The sequence below is a fragment of the Teleopsis dalmanni genome, chromosome 2 (assembly GCF_002237135.1).
Source record: "Teleopsis dalmanni isolate 2A chromosome 2, ASM223713v2, whole genome shotgun sequence".
NCBI lineage: Eukaryota > Metazoa > Arthropoda > Insecta > Diptera > Diopsidae > Teleopsis > Teleopsis dalmanni.
This window is the reverse complement of record NC_051847.1, coordinates 725,637-747,439: the sequence shown is the minus strand read 5'-3', so window position 1 is coordinate 747,439 and position 21,803 is coordinate 725,637. Positions and strand designations below refer to the sequence as shown.

General features: G+C 27.4%; 2 protein-coding genes across 6 annotated transcripts in view; one reads left to right on the top strand and one right to left on the bottom strand.

Moving 5' to 3' along the window:
* The window catches only part of LOC119684818 (RNA-binding protein fusilli), a 52,793-nt gene that overhangs the window by 11,790 nt on the left and 19,200 nt on the right, over positions 1-21,803 (bottom strand). For all 5 annotated transcript variants that reach the window (XM_038098948.1, XM_038098949.1, XM_038098946.1 and 2 more), the window contains 4 exons: positions 8,674-9,039; positions 2,045-2,324; positions 1,888-1,977; positions 1,777-1,831 (listed from right to left, as the gene is read on the bottom strand). In XM_038098948.1, the coding sequence (XP_037954876.1) occupies positions 1,777-1,831; positions 1,888-1,977; positions 2,045-2,324; positions 8,674-9,039 (791 nt within the window). The remainder of the gene's footprint in view (positions 1-1,776; positions 1,832-1,887; positions 1,978-2,044; positions 2,325-8,673; positions 9,040-21,803) is intronic.
* On the top strand, positions 6,969-7,741 carry LOC119684820 (C-type lectin 37Da-like). Its single transcript, XM_038098950.1, has 3 exons — positions 6,969-7,118; positions 7,170-7,258; positions 7,320-7,741. Exons 1-3 carry the CDS (start codon positions 7,034-7,036, stop codon positions 7,683-7,685), a joined length of 540 nt encoding a protein of 179 aa, XP_037954878.1. The 5' UTR covers positions 6,969-7,033; the 3' UTR covers positions 7,686-7,741.

Here is a 21,803-nt window from a genome sequence, read left to right as displayed (position 1 = left end):
TAATGAACGTTCATATTTTTTTTAATAATATAATTATCAGAATGGACAACCAAAAAGAAATTCAACAACATCCAACATCTCACTAAAACTATTATAAATTTATAATATAATTATAAATATAATTTTAATTTATATTATATCTTTATATAACACATATTGTTAGTAATGTAGTGATGAATTTAAATTCTAACCTGGTATATTAAACAAAGAAACTTGGAAGAAGCTTGTTAGTAATGTAGCGATGAATTTAAATGCTAACGTGGTATATTAAACAAAGAAACCCAATGTGTGGAAAATCGAAATATATTAAAACATTTGTGTTGTAATCTGAATTACATTGGCTCATGAGAGAAACCCAGATTTTCCATTTTCAATTAAATAATTAATTGTTTTAGCCTTACAGAAACATTCCATAATATATACCAACTAATCATAACAATAAGTACGACACATCAACTAAAACATTGAAATTCAAAAAAATAATTAAATTTTATGGTTTTAAATAGAGACCCAATATCAAACTTCCAATAAAAAACAAATTCGATCTGACCTGATATGTGTACAATATAATTTACTAAATAGAAAAATACAAAAGTATAATGAAAGTATATTAGCAACATGAATATTAGCAACAAACAGCAATACTGCAGCAGTCTCTCCTCTTACTTCGTTCTCTTAAACGCCAACTCAATATATTCCAATCTCAAGCGCAGAATCTTTCAAGACTTCATTAGTCAAAATAAGCCCGATATTGCGCTTGTAACTGAAAATCACCTCAACTCAGGTGACAGCAAATTTCAAAGTTTATAACCTCTATAACCACTATAATACAACTGGTGGATGAGGGACTGGGTGATGTAAAAATCTTCCGCCAGAACATATATAATGTTCCATCAGAACAACAACTTATATAAGTATATATTATAATAAGTAATAACTTCAATAGTAATATTATTAAAAATTTTTACTGTAATCCAATCAGTAAATAGAGTAGCACTTATATTTATTAACAGTGGCTTGAGAACATTTATCGACAAAAACTGTCAACACTGATCGCTATGTGGTTTCAATAAGCCCACAACACAACACATCCTGTTTTAGTTTTGATGTCCTAAGTTAGCGTAATGTCGAGTTTTGGAGGTGTGGATCAAAATCATATGACTTGTTACCACTGATCGATTTTTGTTGCGTTAATCAAATGGTCGGATTTTTTGTAACAAATCCTCAAACTTCCGGCGCCTTGAAAACAAACATCATTTAAATTTCAATAGAACTATTGCAAACAAGTCATCATAAATAATCTCATATTGTGTAAATCATATTACACAAATACTCGTATTACAAATATTACTGATTTGTTAAACACTTGCATATTTACTAACAAAATAGTTGTTATTTTCTAAATTGTGAACTATTATTTATTATGATTTTAATCATAATACTGTAGCACTTCATCTACAATCAAAAACTACCTAACTAAAACGATTATTCTACTAAATAAAGATCTCAGTACATTCCTAAATAAAAAATATTAAGCCTGGCACTTGCAGTCCAAACAAATTATATACGGACTATAAACTAATTAAAAAATTCGATTATTTCCTAAGACCACTGATGATGAGTACTTGACAATACTCGAAACAGCGTTGTATTTTCAGCCAAATTTCAATAAATTAAATAAATTTTTGTCTTTGTCCTTTCTTTGCTTTTGTCATAAAGACACGCCACTATCGGCAAGAAAAAATTAACATTAAAAGAAATTAATGTTTGACTTACCAAATACCAGGTTCAAGTACTAAACTAACCGTTTCATTGGCAATAAACTTATGACCTGTAAACAAATATAATATAAATAATAATTTAAGACAATTGTTTGTTGCTACCTACCTGATTTGAGCATATGTTGTATTACTGAGACCATATCTCGAGATTCTCTTATATAAAATTCATTACTCTCAGTGTTTGGAAGATTTAATTCTGAAGCGAATAAAACAACAAATCGAAAGATAGAAAAAAATAATTGTGAAATTTAAAAGCTGCTTACCTTTCAACATTTCGTTGATACTTTGAGGGGTGGACATTACAGGCATTTGTAATATCTTTTTAATATCTTTGACGGGAACCAACGCGCGTGATAGATCACCCGATTTGTGTTTCAAGTATTCTTTACGTAAATCACAAAATTTGTTATAATAGGTCGGCAAGTCCATATCTTTGGCACAAGCCTCGCGATGCAAGCACTGTCGTAAAGGTAATTGTCCATCTGTGATTATTTTAATATCATTGACGTCACTAACGGCCAGAGAGCGCAAATATTCATCGAACTGCAAAAATCATAAAAACATTTTAGTAGACGCAATGCTAGTTTCTTTATAAATAAAATAATTGCCATTATATATTTCTTGATAGTAAAGTAAGTGTCTAAGTACTGATATGTATACCAAATTGAATGAAATACCTGAAATACTAACTATTTCATAGCTAACTTTTCTGTTTAGAATGCAAATATGTTGCACTGGTAATGCTTGAATAGTTAATAGATTTTACAATATTTTAAAAAATATATTAAAGTGTAAATGTTTCAATATAATTACAGGTGAGTTATAAAGTTTTTAATTAAGAGCTTTGTCAATAAATTATTTTTCAAATAGAAGCACACGTCAAACAATAAACAATAAAGCAGCAATACTAAACCTTTGGGTTATCACCTCTAGCCCCTTCTCTGCTTTAATTATGCAATTAAGCCCACCCTAAAGTACACACTTCTGATTTACAAATAACACTGATGTTTCCACTTCAGACTAAATTACGCAAACGGATGCCGAGCGCTCCATATGCGTACTAATTTTTCAAGTAGTTCTAGTGATTATTCAGACTCTAAAAACACAAGGAATTTAAAACCTCAATTAGTGATGCTGAAGGCAGAGGTGCAAATATCGACTTTATAGTGTTTTATTTATAATGAAGCTCTTAACATTTTTTTTAATAATACATAATATAATATGTTAAAATTGCATTCTGTTAAATAAAATGCAATAAAATATCAGGAAGTACGAATAGTAGTTAAAAATTATAAATAATAAATAAATTGTTGTATTACTTCAAGAGTATCTGAGACAGCTTTAGGCATCTCTTCACTCATTAAAAATTGCAAGTAATCCAATCGCATATTTCAATATTATTTAAAATGTTTATTTTCATTTACGGCGTTTTTTTGCAAAAATCTTGTTTCTACAATATATATTCGCGAAGTCCAAACCCATGAAATGCAATTCTTAAGAAATAAATTTTAGCAATAATGTTATATATGATGTTGTGTAACAGCAATAAATAAGATTACCAAGCGCAAACATCTCATGTCTTTCAATGATATCTACACGGGGATAAACATTTAATACAAGACACTGAAAGTTAATTGCTGAAATGTGTCTTTGGTCGGAGTTTTTGAGGAATCCTACTAACTTTGAAATAACTTTAATTTTATATCAAAATTGCTTCCTTCCTATTAGTAATAACATTAGATGTATTCTTGTTCGACTAATGCAAATCCTATTCAACTTTTTTATTACGGATGCACTATTTTATTTAAGTAATAGGCTATTGAAGCACCCCGACCTAAAAGAACTATTGTGCGCCTTAAGGCCCAATTAGGACAATTTTAGACTATTTATAAATCTTGTAATTGCTGTGGGCTTAATTTTATCTATTTGACTTGGGACTAATATCCCGCTTCCAAGGTAATGGAGTCTACGTCTTGCAACCGCTGGGCAGTTGCATAGAACATGTTCTGATGTTTCCTTCTCTTCATGACAGAGTCGACAGGAGTCACTTCTCTTCCACACCTATAATCTTCATTTGGTAATTAAGTCTACAGTGACCTGTAAGAAGTTCAGTGTACATTTTAATATCGTTTCTGCTAAGGCCAAGAATAGCATCAACTTTGATGTGATTAAGATCAATGCATCTTTTTGACTGTCGTATGCCTGTTTGGGCTCTCCACGGATGCACTAACTAATATTCTTATTGCAATGTTGTAGATTTTGCTGAAATAAAATTAACTAATAAATTCAGAATAATCAACAGAAGCGCTAACCCAGGGAAGGAGAATCCATAAAACATATATGAGTGAGGAATCGAGAGAGAGAAACTGCAAAACATTCATTTATAATTTCAATTACAATGTATTAGATTTTAAGTTTTCTTACATAATAAAAATGGAGAAACCAAGGATTTAAAACTTTAACAAAATCAACGGTTTATCTATGAATATTTATACTGTTATCTTACATTGTTGAATATAGCGTAAGACTAATGATTAAACTATTCCATTTTAATTATGCCTCAAAAAATCTTTGAGGCATTTGTAGACCAAGTACAAACTATATATGTAAAATTTTATATAAAAAACTCTTATGATGAGATTGAGCACACAGAACAATGAGTTAACACATCAATCAATTTTTGGACAAAAAACGGCAATATGGAATGTATTTTGTATCTGTGCAATTTATTACTTACTAAGCAATTTATTTAAAATTACTATAAAATTACACACATATACACAAGAATATAAATATTACATACATATCAATATTATGTATTTAATTTGTATCTAAATGCATTGCAGCCAACAACATATAAAAAACACTTGATCAAAGTTCAGACATGGCGCACTCAAGATTTAACTGCTGGTTTACGACTTTATCGTTACGAGATAATCAAACAAAATTTGTTCAAGTTTAAAAATGTGAATAAGAAAAATTTAAAAATTGATATTAACAATTACAAACTTAAAATTATGATAATAGTTTAGTTTAATCCCGTATTATTAATCTAATCAAAGTGATAAGCTTCGCAAGCAACACGCAGTGAGCAAATAAATGTTCCTTCCAACCCATGGGAACCAATAGCAAAGAAACGTGAATTGAGCACTTTATATCTCTGATTTGAAACTGATATGTTCTTACCGAAAATAATTACAATAATAATAAAAACGACAACAAAGTATGGTACGACTTATAGCCAAAAGAAGTTATAAAAAAATGCTGAGTAATGCTGAGTTAAAGTAAATTTTTTAATATGTCATGCCGATTTGCTAGAATTGATACTGAGAAATGAACTTTTATAAATAAATTTATATTTATTTTATTATTATATAAAATGTCTAAATATCAGGGAAGACCGAAATCTATATGGCGTGATAATTGTAAGTACACAAAACAATTACTCTTTTTATTTTAATGCTTTTGTCTTATACAAGTATATTGAAACTTCTCTTATGATTAGAGATAAAGTAATAGGTAATTCCTAAGACACGGCCCTCACTTAAACAGTTCAAGACTAATATGAGAATTAAGGAATTGAAAATTTAATGTTGTCGAAACGGAACTAGAAAAGCTAATAGAACTAGGTGAGCTTTAAATTACCTTGAAACTTTTGAAAGAATATTGTGAAGATATTAAACGAATATCATCCGCAAATATAAAAAAAACAATGTAATTACTTCTAAGAATATCTAAAGTAAAAACAATATATAGAAAGAGACAAAAGACGCCACCTTATAGGACATCAGCATTTATAAGCAAATTCAGTGTTCTTAAGTAATTTATTTTACTTTATTTTACTTATTTTTTTCACATTTTATTTTACTACTATCTAACTGTCATCACACTTCAGTTCCTTCAAGACATTTACCTATCCATACCCAAGCAAGAACAAGCATTTAATTGTTATTTCATCAAAGAATATGTATGAAGAATTGGCACTTATTTTATATGGATTGAATGAAATTTTCTTTTTTCAAAGAAAGTCGTTTTTAACACAGTTTTATACTAAATCAAGTTATAAGTTCAAACAATGATTACAACAACAAATACTTTAGTACTTCGACTCAACTTTTTTAACGAAAACACTTCAAGATACTGCTTTCTCAAAAAGTAAGACAAATAATTTAAATGGCGTTTATTATTGATCCAATATTGCTCAGTCCAATTTTATCTTCAATTAGCTTATAACTTGATTAACTTATAATTATATATAAGAACATAAATAGAATGTAGTATATATATTTTGATCGGGCAAAATAGGCGCAGATTTATAAAGGGTTGAAGGGCATCTTCGTCAATTGGTTTGTTTTTTATTCTTTAAAATATTTAAAGACATATTTCTGAACAATTTTACATTCAGTTTTAGATCTCAAAAATTTATATTAAAACTAAAGACTCTAGTCTAAATTTTTCCTTCTTTCATGTCATTTTTATTTCAACTCAAATAAAAAAAACATAAAAGGGAAATATATATTATCCATTACATGTATTAGAGTTATAAGCATAAGTTAAATTTAATAAGAACAGATATTGCGAGCAATATAGTAGGGAATATTTGATAGACAATTAAATCTAGTTTAACTAAAATTCTTCTCTTATAATCATATTAATAAATAACTTTATAAATGGTACAATAATCTGTACAAATCTCTGCAATTAAAATATGTAATAAACTTGAATTCTTTTCGATATTACAACAAAACTTCTAATGCGGTGAATTACTTGAGTAAGTAGTTAAAATGTTAAAATCGTTATACTTGGCTATTCGGAATAACTTACTGTAACGTGTTTAAAGCTGATCAAGTTTATCAACGCGATATTTACATTTTGACAGGTTTCGTATTAAAGCTGCATTTACTTCCTATTTGGTTCTACACAAATACACAAGCGCATACGTAAAGTATCTTTAAAATCTCTCCAATGGAAGGGGGCTTATTACATTTATTATAACAAATGTCAATCTTTCCTTGTGATAACCGTGAAACGAGAAGAGAGAAAGAGAGATTTATGCAAAATATTTATTAAATACAATTATATTTCTAAAAAATTAAGAAATATACATAATACTTCAATAAATTGAGAAATAGAATTATTTACAACATTTTCCACTCAAAGCTTAGTTGCTTCTGGCTTGCATTTCTATTCAGTTAAGATAGTTTACGGATTATTGCAACTTTACAAATAACTTTAATATTAATTTTAAAAATATGTGGCAAATAAAAATATGTATAATATCAGTGTTTGTAGCTGGAAGCTTAGCGAGTTTTTCTAATATGATCACAACCTATGACGGTCAGTTAATATGTTCGACTTTTTTTCAAATATATTTATATGTGTTTTAAGGTTTACCGGAAGATTGTGTGGGTACTGTTGATACGAAGCCGTTTATAAAAGTCGGTTCTAAGCATTATTTATTTGGCAGAGAGAAAAAAGTAAGTACACACTCTCATTTGACTCAAATACCTATATAACTGTGAGAAAATTGTTTAATAGGTCACTTGGTTTGCAGCCATTCACATTTGTCGTTCCCTTTCAGCTGATCTTATATCTATAGAAACAAAAGCTGAATACGAAGCTCTAACTGAATACTTAAAGAAAAATGAATGGATTGATGAGTATTGGATATCAGCAAATGACTTAAGTAAAGAAGGTAACTTTGAATGGCTCGGTACTGGTAATCCAGTGACATTTGCTAAATGGTCAGCTGATCAACCTGATAATGCTTATACTAATGAAAATTGTGTTCACCTTTGGTACCGAGCCAATGAGGTCAGTATGAATGACAGAATCTGTACATATGATGCTTACTACATATGTCAAGCAAGAAATCCTAAAACAATCATATTCAGTGTTTGGTAAGAAACCGCAGCGAAACACCAATAATACTGTAATTTAATTTATATTTTTATGTTATATCATTTTATATTTGTATATTTTATTATTTATATTATAATTCATTCAATGTTCAATTTTTTAAACCAAAGTTTCTACAATATATAAATATTATTAACCCTTATGTATACATATATTTAGTTTATTTAAAATGTATTTTACCATTACAAATTGATTAATAAAATCAATCATTTCAATAATTATTTAAAAAATATATATATTCAAAGATATTTAAAAAAAATAGCAAATTTATTTTAAAGATCTGCTTAGTTTCAATAATTGGTTATAAGACTTACTAAACTCGATATTGAGTACACAACTAAATGTATCTAAATTGGTTAAACTTTAAACTATATTACATTCTGCCTATAAGATAAACTGAAATACTTTTCATATGGATATATATTTAACAATATTAGATGGACAGCAGATGAAATATTTTAAAAAAACTTTATGTTGATGCATCGACTGCAAACATTAACAGCTTCTGCCAAAATTATTGTCGGCATATATACATATAGCTTAGCTATTACTTAACGGATCTTTGTATTCAAAGCATCGAGAGTTTTATTTCAGAAAAATAAAAAGAAATAGCCGATTTAATAAAAAAAAGCAGTCTGAAAGTTGGAGGAAATTTTTGTTTAATTATGCAAGGGTTTGGCACAAATTTTAGTGAGTTTTAATCACAATTCATTCATTACGAGTACTGGATATTAAATTAAAACTAATAAATAATATTCATTTGTACTACTACACGATACAAAAAAAAATCAATTCTTTTTTAGGGCTTCCCTGCACTTAGTTCAACTGTAAGATGAATTGAATTTATTGATAATAAAAATATCTTTCATTGTCTGCAATTAGCGTTGAAGTCTCATATTCGGTTTCATTGATAAATTTCTTACATATTTTAAATTTTAATTTTATATAAATATTTGCTTATACTGAAACTAACCTCTTCGATGGCCTCATTTAATGGCTTTCCAGCAGCCTGAGCAACAGCGATGGGCAGTTCGATTTCATCCGTTGATATTATTGGACCATTGGTGCTAATTGTGTTATTGTTATTTATATTGATGTTGTTGTTATTATTATTGACGGAACCATTTGTAGAATTTTGAGAATTATATGTATTTGAATTTGTAATATTTCCATTTAAATTATTATTGTTTGTGCTGTTTTTATTGCTATTCACGTCCGTGTACGTAATTGCCAGTGGCGGTGATGAAGCATTATTAGATGCGTCTGATGACGTTGAAACTGTGCGATCTTTCACGAAACTACCATCAGGTCGCACTAAGATTTGTTTCGTACCGATTATCTGTTTGAAAGCAAAATAAATATTTATCAAATATATAATAATAATAGTAATAAAAATATAAAAGAAATATAATGCATCTTTTAATAGTTACTGTATATAAACAAGCTAAAGTGCTTTTTATGTATTATAAACTTTTTATATAGCATGGAAAAGAAATTGAAAAATTATTAATAAATTGTTTATTTTTAAACTTTTTACATACAAAATGTAAAAAGTGTGAGTTTTATTAGCCAAAATGTTTGTATTTTAATAATGTAAATTTACAGAAAGGATCTCCTGTACTATATGTACATAGTAGAGAGACTCGAAAGGGTAAATCAATTTAGCCATGCTAATCTAACTATATTGCTTTTTCAAAACAAAATAGTCACAGTATTTAAGATAAATTAATTAAATTTTCCATATAAATTTTAAAAACTGATATTTAATAACTATTGTTAAAAATATAACTGTATCCGCCATATATACTGAGGTGTCAGATATGTTTTTTTTTTGTATGAAAAATTGTTGTTACTCTCAATTAATAATCTAGCAATGTTCCTTTAAACATATACCTATACCAATATTTTATATTGGTGATGAAGTCACTCCTTACAGATTTGGATAAAATTGCAAGTAATGTAAAACGCGGAAGTCAAATTTCCTTATTGAACTAGTAAAACCGATCTCGTTTAAATAAATATAAATATGTCAAATGAAATTATTTAAATTAGCAAAACCTTTATGATGAAATTTCGATTTAATGCATTGACATATTCAATGTCAAATAAGTGTATAAAATTTTACAAACTTTGACTTTACAAAACGCTTTATCAATGAGTGATTAAACGGTTTTTTGAAATATAGTGGGAGGAATAAGTTGGCAACATAGGATTGTAAAGATGAATTAATCCTATTAAATATAGAACTTGTAAACACTAGTGGCGAAAAATTGGAATATGATCTGAAAACATTAGTTGATAACAAACAGCGTTAAAGGTTGATCGAAGATTGAAACGAAACAACTCCGTATCTAAAATACTATTTGGTTTCTAAAAACAATTTGCCATTGTTTCCATCATAGTTTTTAACTTATTTCTATTTATGTCTAATATCGAGTGTTTTTTTTTGTGGCTGCATGACAACTTAAAATGATAATTCAAGACAAAAATATTGTTGGAATGAAATTTTTTCATTATAATCTGGTAGATAATTTCATGGCATTTATTTTTTGAATATGATTTCCCGTATTCGTCCGCCACGGCTTTTAGTTACATTATGCATTCGATCGGTCGAATTTTTGACTATTTTTTTAAGTTAATGACGCCGCATGGCGTTAATGGTAACATGAACATTGGCTCCAATGTTTCAAGAGTTGCTAGTTTGTCGGCATAAACCAATGACTCAGCATAGCCTTATAAAAAGTGATCGAAAGGCATTAAAACGCACGAACGACAAGGCCAGTTAACAGGACCACTTCTAGAAATAAAACTGTTACCAAATTGATTTCGCAATAAATCGATCGTTAAGCGCGCTGTATAGTAAGATGCACTATCTTGCTGAAACTAAGTGTCGTCGATGTTTAACTGATTACTTTTTGGAAACAAAAATTCAATCTTAATTCTTCTACTTACAACCATATTCTGCTTTAACTATCTATTTTTAATAATATCACAACTAAGTGACTTAAGTGCATGAAATTATTTTAAAACAAACCTGTCTGATTAGAAAACAGAATACCTAGACTGCAATTGTAATAATTGTGACTTCAAAAACTGTTCGCAACTTTTAGTACTCAAAAACTATATAAAAGCTTATTTATATACTTTACCTTTTATATAAAATAAATTACTTAGAGAACTTAAAAGCCAAACAAGACATATTTAATATGATAACATTTTTACAGTATAAAACACAGATCTAAGGTACAAACTTTTGAAACAGATCCCATACAAATATGTTTAACTGGTTAATTTTACATATTTACTGTAAAATTTTATATTAATATTTTATATTAACTGAGATGTAAAGGATACTATGAACAGATGCTGTCAGTCAGTTCGAAATTTGAATATTGTTGTTCAATAAAGGTTTCGTAACCTTGATAAACTGTCAATGATAAGAATTACTGCATATTATTTAACTGCTGAGTAGAGTCTCCATTTCCGACTTAAAGCAGAATTACTGATAAACTATTTAAATAATATAACAGCGGAAAACTATGAAACAATGCATATTTGAAACAGAAATAAGACGGCATAACTTAATCGTATTTGGGTAACTAACACCTTTGCTCGCATATTTGCTGCATATTTTATATACTTTACATTTTTAAACACAATCCTCAAAGTCTTAATAAACGGTACACGAAAGTAAAATTCAAATAAGTTTGAAGTAAGTTTTCAATATAAAATATTTATGAGTTTACATTTCATGTTAAATTCAACAGCTCGGAAACGCTACAATTTCGCCTTTAAACACTAGTATATTCATCCATGGGCTGTATTCAAAATGATGTGTAAAATGTATTCATTAAATTGATCTTGAGGTTAAAACCTGTACAAGCTTATTATTCAAAACAATAGAATTAATCGATTTCGCATTGCAACAAAGACGATCGAGCCATTTAAATTTGTTGATTTTAGATACGCAATAAAATTGCAAATATTTTGTAAGACGGACAGTAGAAGAACCTAAAATCGAGAGACGAACCCAAACTGAAGATATTACACTATTTTGTATAAATTTTTACTCAATTGCTTGCTTCAAATCCTTTCAGAGAGTAGTGATTTCTAACTTTTATATTTTTTTTTGACATCTAAATTTAATAATATTCACCTCACCTAATTAAGATAATAAAATACAGCGATTAGCTATTTCAACGCGTACCATTTGAAAGAACAGCAAGTAGATAAATTGGATTTATAGTACTGAAATACTATTAGAAAATAATAATATTGTAGAAATAAATTCAGACTTTAAACTTAAACTTTAAGTTAAAGCCTTAAAGCTTCCAATGACTCAGTAGTACAGACTATTTTCCAAAACTCAAAAAAATGATTCAATAACTAGATATAGTAAACTTCATAAAAGAAGATAGTAGCAGAAGTCAAAATGCTTGTCTATAAAAAAGTATGACATCTACAAAATTTTGTTAGCTTTTGCTAAAACTTGCATTTTTAGTCAATGAAACTATGAAATGTTAGAATTTGAGGCAAAATTCTTAGTTCTCAATACACATACGTACAATTACACTGAATGTAATACTATGTATCCTATATTTTTTATTGTTGTCTAACCTGTTAGGATCAATGATATCGACTTGCAGCCTATTGATTAAAAACTCACTACTACACATATATAGTAGCCAACAGCGAAGTATAATTTAATTTGCTCTATTTAAAGTCATTAAAATATTTATTTAAATTTACTTTAAAAACTTAATTCAGTCTTAATTATAAGAGCAGGTATTGTGCTATACACTACAAAAAACAATGGACAAAAAATTTGAAAAAAAACGTTTATATAATCCTATTTCAAATGAGGGTTATTCTAATCTGTCCATTAATAATAGCTCAATACATTTCGAGAAAGTTTTTCTATGCTTTAATGCCATTATATGTAATTTTACGCAATTAATTAGGAAGGTTTGGACCAAAAAAACTGCAGAATGAACTTAGAACTTTGACAGCACAAAATGGATTATTTAAAAAAAAAATAATAATCTCAATAGTAGAACACTTTTTCTTTATCTACCTTATTTTTTCGCTAAGTGTACTATCAATTAAACTATTTTCTTTGCAGATCTTTAAAATGCACACATTTGAGAAACGAACACTTATGATAATTAATCTTAATTGGCTCTACACAAGTCATAACCGATGCAATTAACTACTAATTATTAGCTATTTTGCAATTCAATTATAAATCGCAACAAAAATATAAAATGAAACAAAAACAGGTAGTAGAAAATTAGAAAATAACTCTGAAGATATAGATCGGTTAATAGCTATAGCTAAATAGCAGTTACAACGAACTTGGAATGTTCTTTATGAATAATATATTCATATTAAATACTAAAATTATAATACAATAAATTAATCATAAAATATAATATTATATTCATTTAGGGTACGATGTCTTTAGGCTAATAAGTTAAAAAAGTAAAAGTACACAAAGAAACTGCGAATTTCTCCAAAAAGAGATCCTGACTATCAGGAATAGTACTAACAAAATATTAGTGTACTGTAGATGCAATTTATTACAGTATTCTTCTATATGAAACAGCAATATTTAAAACAAAACAAATTTTAAAAATAATGATAAGGAACGCATTTGCTTCATGGCTTATTTTTCAAAAATACATGTATGATCTATTGTTAAAATAGATAAAATAAAAATTTAAATTGAAAATAAAAACTTTTTTAATGACATTATTTAAGTTACATAATTTCGTGCATACGGCTACCACTGGAGCGTCGGAGGAGCTAGATCTTGAAGATATAATTTTCCACCATTTTTTCAATCATTTGAAGGCGTTTCTCACCAATAACGTTCTGAGTGTTCAGCTGAATTTTTTTTTTCAATACTATCTACAAAACATGCATCCATTGATACATAGTTAAAGCGAAGAAAAAACTTCCACTGAAGTTTAATTTAGTATAACTGTATTTTATTCATAAAGTTATGGACTTCATTGCGACATGTTCATAAAAACTATCCCATAAATACCATCCTACTTTTTTCATGCATTTTATTATTATTTTTTATCAGGGAGTACATGTGCGAAGAAATTTGGCAATAAATATCTTGTAATCGGAAATGCTTTGTGTTATTTATAACCAGATTTCATCCTTTGAATCTACTGAGAATGACGATAATTTTAGTGATTATTTTAGTAAATGAGTTGATATACCGTTAAACCTCCTACAACACGTCTTCTTTTAACACAAGTTTGTTCTAACACGAAAGAGATTTTGCGGCAAAGCTTCGTATAACATTTGGAATTCCTTGTTCTAATAAATTAGCGCAGAAGAATAAAAAATTATTTGATTAATACTATCCTGCTGTTTGCTACCAAGCAATTAATTTTAAATATTTATGAAACAGATGATCCATTTTTGGGGTTTCAATTTTTGCGCTTGTAAATAAAATATAATTGGGTGATCCTTCATGACAAAGTTATATGAAGTTTTCTGCAAAAGAAGCTTTATTTACTATATAAATTGTTGTAAAGACCATATATACCAGAAATTGAAAAGTTTATAAACAAGTAAGAATACTTGACGCAACATGTGTTTAATACCAAAAAAAACGGGGCTTTGGTGGAAAAGATGCCAGATAGATATTTTATTTCTAACAAAAAAAAAACCCATCCCACAATCCCACTTTTTTTGTTGACTTTATACCTTTTTTAACATAGTTTTGATTATCACGGCTTATTAACTGAGTGGTTAATACGAATTTAATACTAAAATTTGTGTTGTTATTGTCGACCAAATCATTACATCGTTCCTGGTACTTACAAAAAGTTAAACTCCAAGAATGAAGTCATTTAACATATTTATTAAAAAATAATATGGTTTTTAGTTTTTGAAAGCATTTAAAAACCAGATGGTTGAATGTTTTACATATTTTTAAATTCTAAACAACGGATCTAACTCTAATATTCTAAAAACATAAAACAAATCGAAAAGAATATTTTGAGACTTCTTAATATTTTTTTTAACATAAGTTTTAAATAATTTTTCAAAATTAATTTTAATTATATGTACGCATTTCGTTTTGTGACTTCTGCACCTTTGCACTGTACTTTTGTTTAGTAAGGTATTACTATAATTGCATGAAACGGAAATATCAAACGCTCATCAACATTTCAGGATAATTAAAAATATTTACTGAAAATTTTATAATTTGACCAGAGTGTTAAAGTTTTAATAAAACACCAAACTAATAAACTCTGGTCTCTATTAACGCAAATACAAATTTCAGCATTTTTTAACTAGCCCAGCTTCACTAGAAAATTGCATGATTTCAGTAATCATAATTTTTCATTTTATTTGGTTCTATTCAAAATCGCTAATGCAAATACAAATTCCTATGGCAACAACTGCATAGATATTTTTGCATGCAAGTGCAATTACTTTCAATTACTTTCAAGATTTTTCTAAACTAACTCAAACAAAATTGCAATTCGAATGTTTTGTTAGCTTAGCTGCAAAAATGTACTCATGTCAACAAAATTTATATTTGTTAACAATTTTAACTTAAATATTAAGAAAAACTGCCTGCAAAAATTATGACAAAATCATGCAGGCATTAATCTACGCTTCAGAAAGGTGTTCAGTATCTGCTATCCAGAAAAGAAAACAAAACTAAAATAAAATAAAGTACGAGTATCTTTGAAACGAAATATATTTACATATTCGGCGGAATATAATGATTTCAACCATTTTGTTTGCCTCTGATAAATATTATTTGATTTGTTAAAATATCTATAAAAACAACATTCGGATTTGCCTGGGATAAGCAAATAAGCAATAAAACGTCGTGCGTCAAAAGGCGTCAGACACTTAACAAAGATGCTGATTACGGATGTGCAAGTTTTTGTGACTAAATCCGTTCTAATAAATTGTTTCCAATATGAAAGCTTAATTTACCTATTGTACTGAATAACATGTTTTAAATATTGCCTATAATTACCGACATTGGGAGTTTTAGAGATTCTTTAAAGCTAAAATGTTTAGTATAATAAATTTGAATTTCTTAGCACAAGTGAAACACACTAGTTTTGTTAATATTAGATTTCTAATTTTAAAACCAATAATGAATTATGTTCAAGAAATAAATACATAATACGTACATTTTATTAAAAAATTGCTCATCAATATTTCTCGCTTCTAACAATTTCTAAACAATTGCTTTGTATTTTATTATTCAAGCATCCTGCACCAAAGAATTTTATTTGGTGAGTTAAATATTTTAATACATCTGACAAAACATAAAAGCATTGCTTATATAAGCATTGCTTGAAAATTGGAAAAGGCAACGAAACATTAAACAGCTTTTTTTTGAATTATTTGTGAAAACAAATATTACTTAAATAGCTACCCACGACTACATATATATTACATACATCAATCATTTAGAACTATTTGTAACCATAGTTACTGCTCCTCCATACTCCTCAAAGGTACTGATATAGCATTAAATATTTCGGCAAAACAATTTGGAAAGACTTTCAAAGTTAAATATTTAACTTAATTTACTATTGCATTGTGAATAAGAAACAAATGAATGATTATTGAATGAGTAAATGCTTGCGCTAAAAACCAACTAGGTAATAATAGTAATGGCAACAACACATTTTCAGTGCAATAATCCAACATCAAATTAACGCAAGAATACTACCGTAAATCGTCATTAAGTTTTGATTCGAGTGATAAATTAATATTATCGAAAATAACATACATAAAACAATGATGATATGATATATCTATAGGAACATTTCCATAAATCTGAATTTAATCAAAAAAGTAATGTAAACCGAATTAAACTTTTGAAGCCTATAAGTAGTGTTGGGAGTAGTGTTCACTTGACTTAAATATTGTATTACGGAATATTTATTACGGACTGCCTTATATAAACTAATATGACAGTGAATTGATGCGTCAATAAAATAGAATTTAGTACATAGTATTCTGTGTGCTTAACTTGTACTTAATTGAAAAGAATTATTTTAAGTATTCATCATGTTATTTACATATGTGTATTTCGATTATTTACGCTAGCAAACTCTGATAGAGGAACGCTATATAATAGTAAACATTTATTTAGATTGTTTTCAAGTCCGATTTGAAATATTTACATACTCAAATTAATATTTGCTAACAATTTACAAAACTTGATATGACCTCTTTTCAAATAAAAGCGCAACTCAAAGCCAAATACTGAAACAAATTTCAAACTAATATTAAGCGAATAAATAATATTTTAATAGCGAAGTTTACGCATAATCAAACACGACACTCGAATTACTCGTACGGGTATTTTAAATGTAACTTTCGTTTAAATAATTACTAAGCCAGCTAACGTACTGTACATAAATATTCGGCAGATTTGGTAGTTTAGTTTGTTGCAATCCGAAAAGAGTCATGAAGCCCAACAGACATTTTTTTATTTTCTATTATATATTTATGTCACACTAATAACCGATGAAAGATAGTTCTACTGTGATTAGCATTGCTCTCTACGTTTAGCAGATTAACAAACTACACATATCCAACACAGACTAAAACTACGACTGCAATGTCAAAGGATTATAATGTCCGATGGACTGAAGTTACAGGACGTAAGCCCAGAAATACAGAAAAATATTTAATACCGTATTTAGTGGATACAAAATGCTGAACTGCCATTGAGACAAACTCAAATCAAATTTTTAAGCTCCGCTTACAAATCAAAAATACTTTTTTTCATTTTATTTTACAACGAAGTAAAAAAAATCATAAACAAATTTAATAATAATAATAAAAATCGTATAAAATTAATGCAATTAAAATTTCAACTGCGGCTTTATTATTAACTCAATTAATGAAGCGTAATAATATTTGTAATTTTGGTTTGTTGTACTTGCTTTGATTGTTTTGTTGAGTGTTGTTGCTGTTTTGCTGTTTTGCTGTTTTGCTGTGTTGTTTGCTTGTTTGCATGTTTGCTGTTAACTGCTATTGAATTTGTGGTAATGTTGTACAACAATTACGGCTATAAACGGCCAACAAATTCGAATTTGCAAGAAGCAAGCGAATTTCTGATAACTGAATATGAACGCAAAATAATTCCAGTTAAAGCAAAGTAAAAACAAAAACAACTTTTAAAAATTCTACGTTTGTGCCAGCGCACAAATTTGTAGCCATTAAGTTCGAATAATTTGGCATTACGTGAAGACAAATGAAAATATTTAAAAAATAATTTAATGTAAACGTCATTGAAATGATAGACATTAACTAATTTAAACCTTTTTTAATACTACGGGTATCATTAGACAGACAAATCAACGATCAAGGCATCTTAAAGTATAGCTCATTAGTCATGGGATATTTGCTACCTACCTATACTTCTCGTTAGTAAAAAACTTAGTATTAACACAAATCTATTATAATATTATTATCTAATATACTCGTACATTTAAACAATTATATGAAATTTTTTAATTTTTATTTAACTTTGTAGATATTCTCTATTCCCAAAATACAGAAGGAGAAGAAAGTATTTATTTCACAATGGTTTATTTTCAATATTATAATTGTAATATCCTGCGACTAATACTTAAATTTTATTAACTTATATGAGTATTCCTACAAATAGATTCGTTAAGAGTCTTTTTTCAAAGATGGCCTAAAAATACCAAAGTTAAAATGAATTCAGTAAAATCCGTTACTCTAAATGGATCATCTTTCTCTTAAGAAAATTCTACAAAATTCGTTCAAATTCATTTAAATCGTCGTTTAGTTTGAAATAACGATATCAAAGAGAAGAAACATTCACTAAATATCAAAATGAGCTTCGAATATTCTGAGGAGATTCAAGCAACTCAAAGAAAAGAAATCCCACATAATCAACAGTTCCAAACAAAAATTTTTAACGCTCTTTTGATTACAAATCAATATAAATCAACTTAAGAAGCCTAGACATTAAGGAAGGTATCAAGTGACTTTGTGGAAGATATCCAAACGGGCTAATGAATCATTCAAAAGACACACCAATATGTTTAATAGATGATACCAATAGAACTAGTGGACTTAAAATGTATAATGTACTAATTTTCCTTACACCACCATATACCTCTACTTTAATGTACTACATTTTATAGGTAAGATAAACATTATAAGCATCATTAATATACTAAATTATATAGCTACACTAATGAGTATAGATATTTCAATAAAATAATATTTGATAACTATGTTATAAAATAAACATAATTATTTACGAGAATATAATAGCATGATATAAAATCAGGAAATGTGTAATCAAATCTATAATTTTGTTTTAATTAATCATCAATATTTTTTTTTGAAAGGTAATTTTAATCCTTAAAAACTTTTTATTCATTGTCTGATATTCCTATGAATTTCAGTGTCTTCTTTGAATTCAATCTTATCGCCTTAACTGTCCGAAAATTTCTTTATAAGAATCTACAGGAAAACATTTTTAAAGAATTAGTCGCTTTCGAGATAAAGTTTGAAATGTATTAAATCAAATACTGGAAATAATGAGAAATAACTAAATATTAATACAAACGATAATACATATTATATTTTCATGAAATATAAAATAATGAAAAGCTCTGAAAAGCTCCCAAAATACTTTCAAATGATCTATAAAAATCTCGAAATAATATTACTATTTTTTGTAGAAAATGTTATCAGTTAAAAAGACATGTTTCTTTAAAACTAGAAATGATCGCTTATAAGATTTGAACTTAATCTACAAAATTAATTTTTAAAAATGTTTGAATTATCTTGTATATAGAATCCATCAGTTACATAAAGTATGATCAAAATCCTCGTTTTGTCTAATCTTAAAAGGAAGATTAAACCTATGTTAATATGTGGATATTAAAAGATGTTTATTAAGACAATTATCAACTTCCTCAAATAATGGATTCACAGTCGACTGCACTACAACTATAAATTAAAGATAATTTAAATTCTATTTAAATTACGATCATTTTAGTAATAAACTAAAATATAACTATTATGCTTATTATAAAATATGAATTTAAAACCAAGAAAGAAAACAAGTCACCAAAATTTGTCTACTATTTTGATACATAAACTTAATAGCACGTGACCATTGAAACATATATTTATTTATTTAATGATGATCTTCACATTGAGTCTGCAACAACATTGTCTGGATTTGTGCATAGGAAACCTACAAGAAGATCATTAACATTTCGATTGTGAGTTGTACAGCACCTATTTAGGTGACTAAAATCACATAATTTAAAGCACAGACAAACTCATGAATTCTTCAAAATGTTTTAAATTTTATAAACTTTCAAAATAACAATAACAAAATTTATACACAATTTTTTATTGAGATTAGCAAAAGACTATTCATTATTGAATATTTTGTTAAATGTTAGTTTTTTCAAGCATTTTATGCAAATTTCCAATGGCCGGGGAACCACCAGAAATCAGAAAGAGATTTAAATATATATAAAATAAATAATTTACTGCTTTCAATATGCTTCACATAACAAAACAATGACCCCAACATAAAAAATTAAATTAATTTTTTAAAGAAATTGGCCAAAAGCAAAATGTAAAGGCGAAATACTTAAAAAGGTCAAACTTGTGCTGAATTAACGAATTTATTGATAACAAAGCGAATACAATTTTTTCGCGATCACTTTAAAATCCGTTGAAAACACTAGCACTCGCACAGAGAAGGCACTAATGGAAAAACACAAAACTTGTAATGATGAATCTTGGTTTAAATTATTGAATGAAGAAGCAATTTTAACTGATTGTCTTGCCGATTATATGTTTAATTATGCTGGAAAACCCAGCTAATTTTTAGCCACTTCTTTAACCTAATAGCAAATGTATGGTTTAGGAGATGGACAGATGTACAGATACCAATAGTGTAGATAATATAATTAGATATACTCACTTAAGTTTCAACAGTAAAACGTTCGGACTTGAATGAAAATATAAACGAAAAAATTTCTTTTAACAATACTGAAGAGATAGATAAATTTTAATGGTTATTTTACTTCACTGTACCAAAAGTTTCTGTATGGATACTAGTTCAATTAAAAAAATAATCATTTTAAATAACTAAAAGCATTTTCTTTATCATAATATTTAATAAAAATTTATCATAAATCTATTACATATTACTAATTAAGTAAAATTTTATATGTAATTATTTTTCCTTAAATGAGCAACAACAGAGTAGCGTTAGATTTTACTTGCGAAAATTGTTACTTGATAGTCATAGAAGGATGAAAATATTAATATTAATAATAATATAATAATAATAATATATAATATTAATAAATATTAACATTAATTTTAGTCTTATATTGAAACCTTTAGAATATATACTCGTATCATATATAAAACTTTTTAATTACATTTTTTGAAGATATGTTCTTATAACATATAATAATAAAACCAATTTTATAAAACAAGTATAAGATAGTTTAAATTCATAAATGACTTACTTTTTCGGTAAAAATTAAAAAAACCAGTAGTAATTAGTTAAATCTACATACCAGACATGAACAAATAAATAGAGAATCTAATATTAAAATAATTAGATTGAAGATCTATTTCTATCACAACAGCTGGTAATTATTATTAAACATAACAATCTCCCACCGCTATATAAAACTGCGCTATATTTAGTAACTTATCTCATCAGCATATCAGCCATTTAGAATAATATTATCCAATCATTAACGTTGTAGTCTATTTCGTATTCAAATTGATTCCTATTTTTTGACAATCGTTACTTATTTCTTGCTATTGCTTTTGTTTTTTTTATATACTAATGTCGTTTATATTATCAAAATTATGCTACGTCGGAAAATAACTTTAGGTTCATTTCAAAATTTAAAAAAAGTGGAATATCTATATGTCAAACATTTTTTGCTTTGAGTGCTTGAAGAAAAGTTTTTATTTCTAGTGTTTAGTCGATCAGAAAGTTCTGGATTGGATTTATATATAACGAATATATTTTAAAAACAGACATGCATTAATAAAACTTTAATT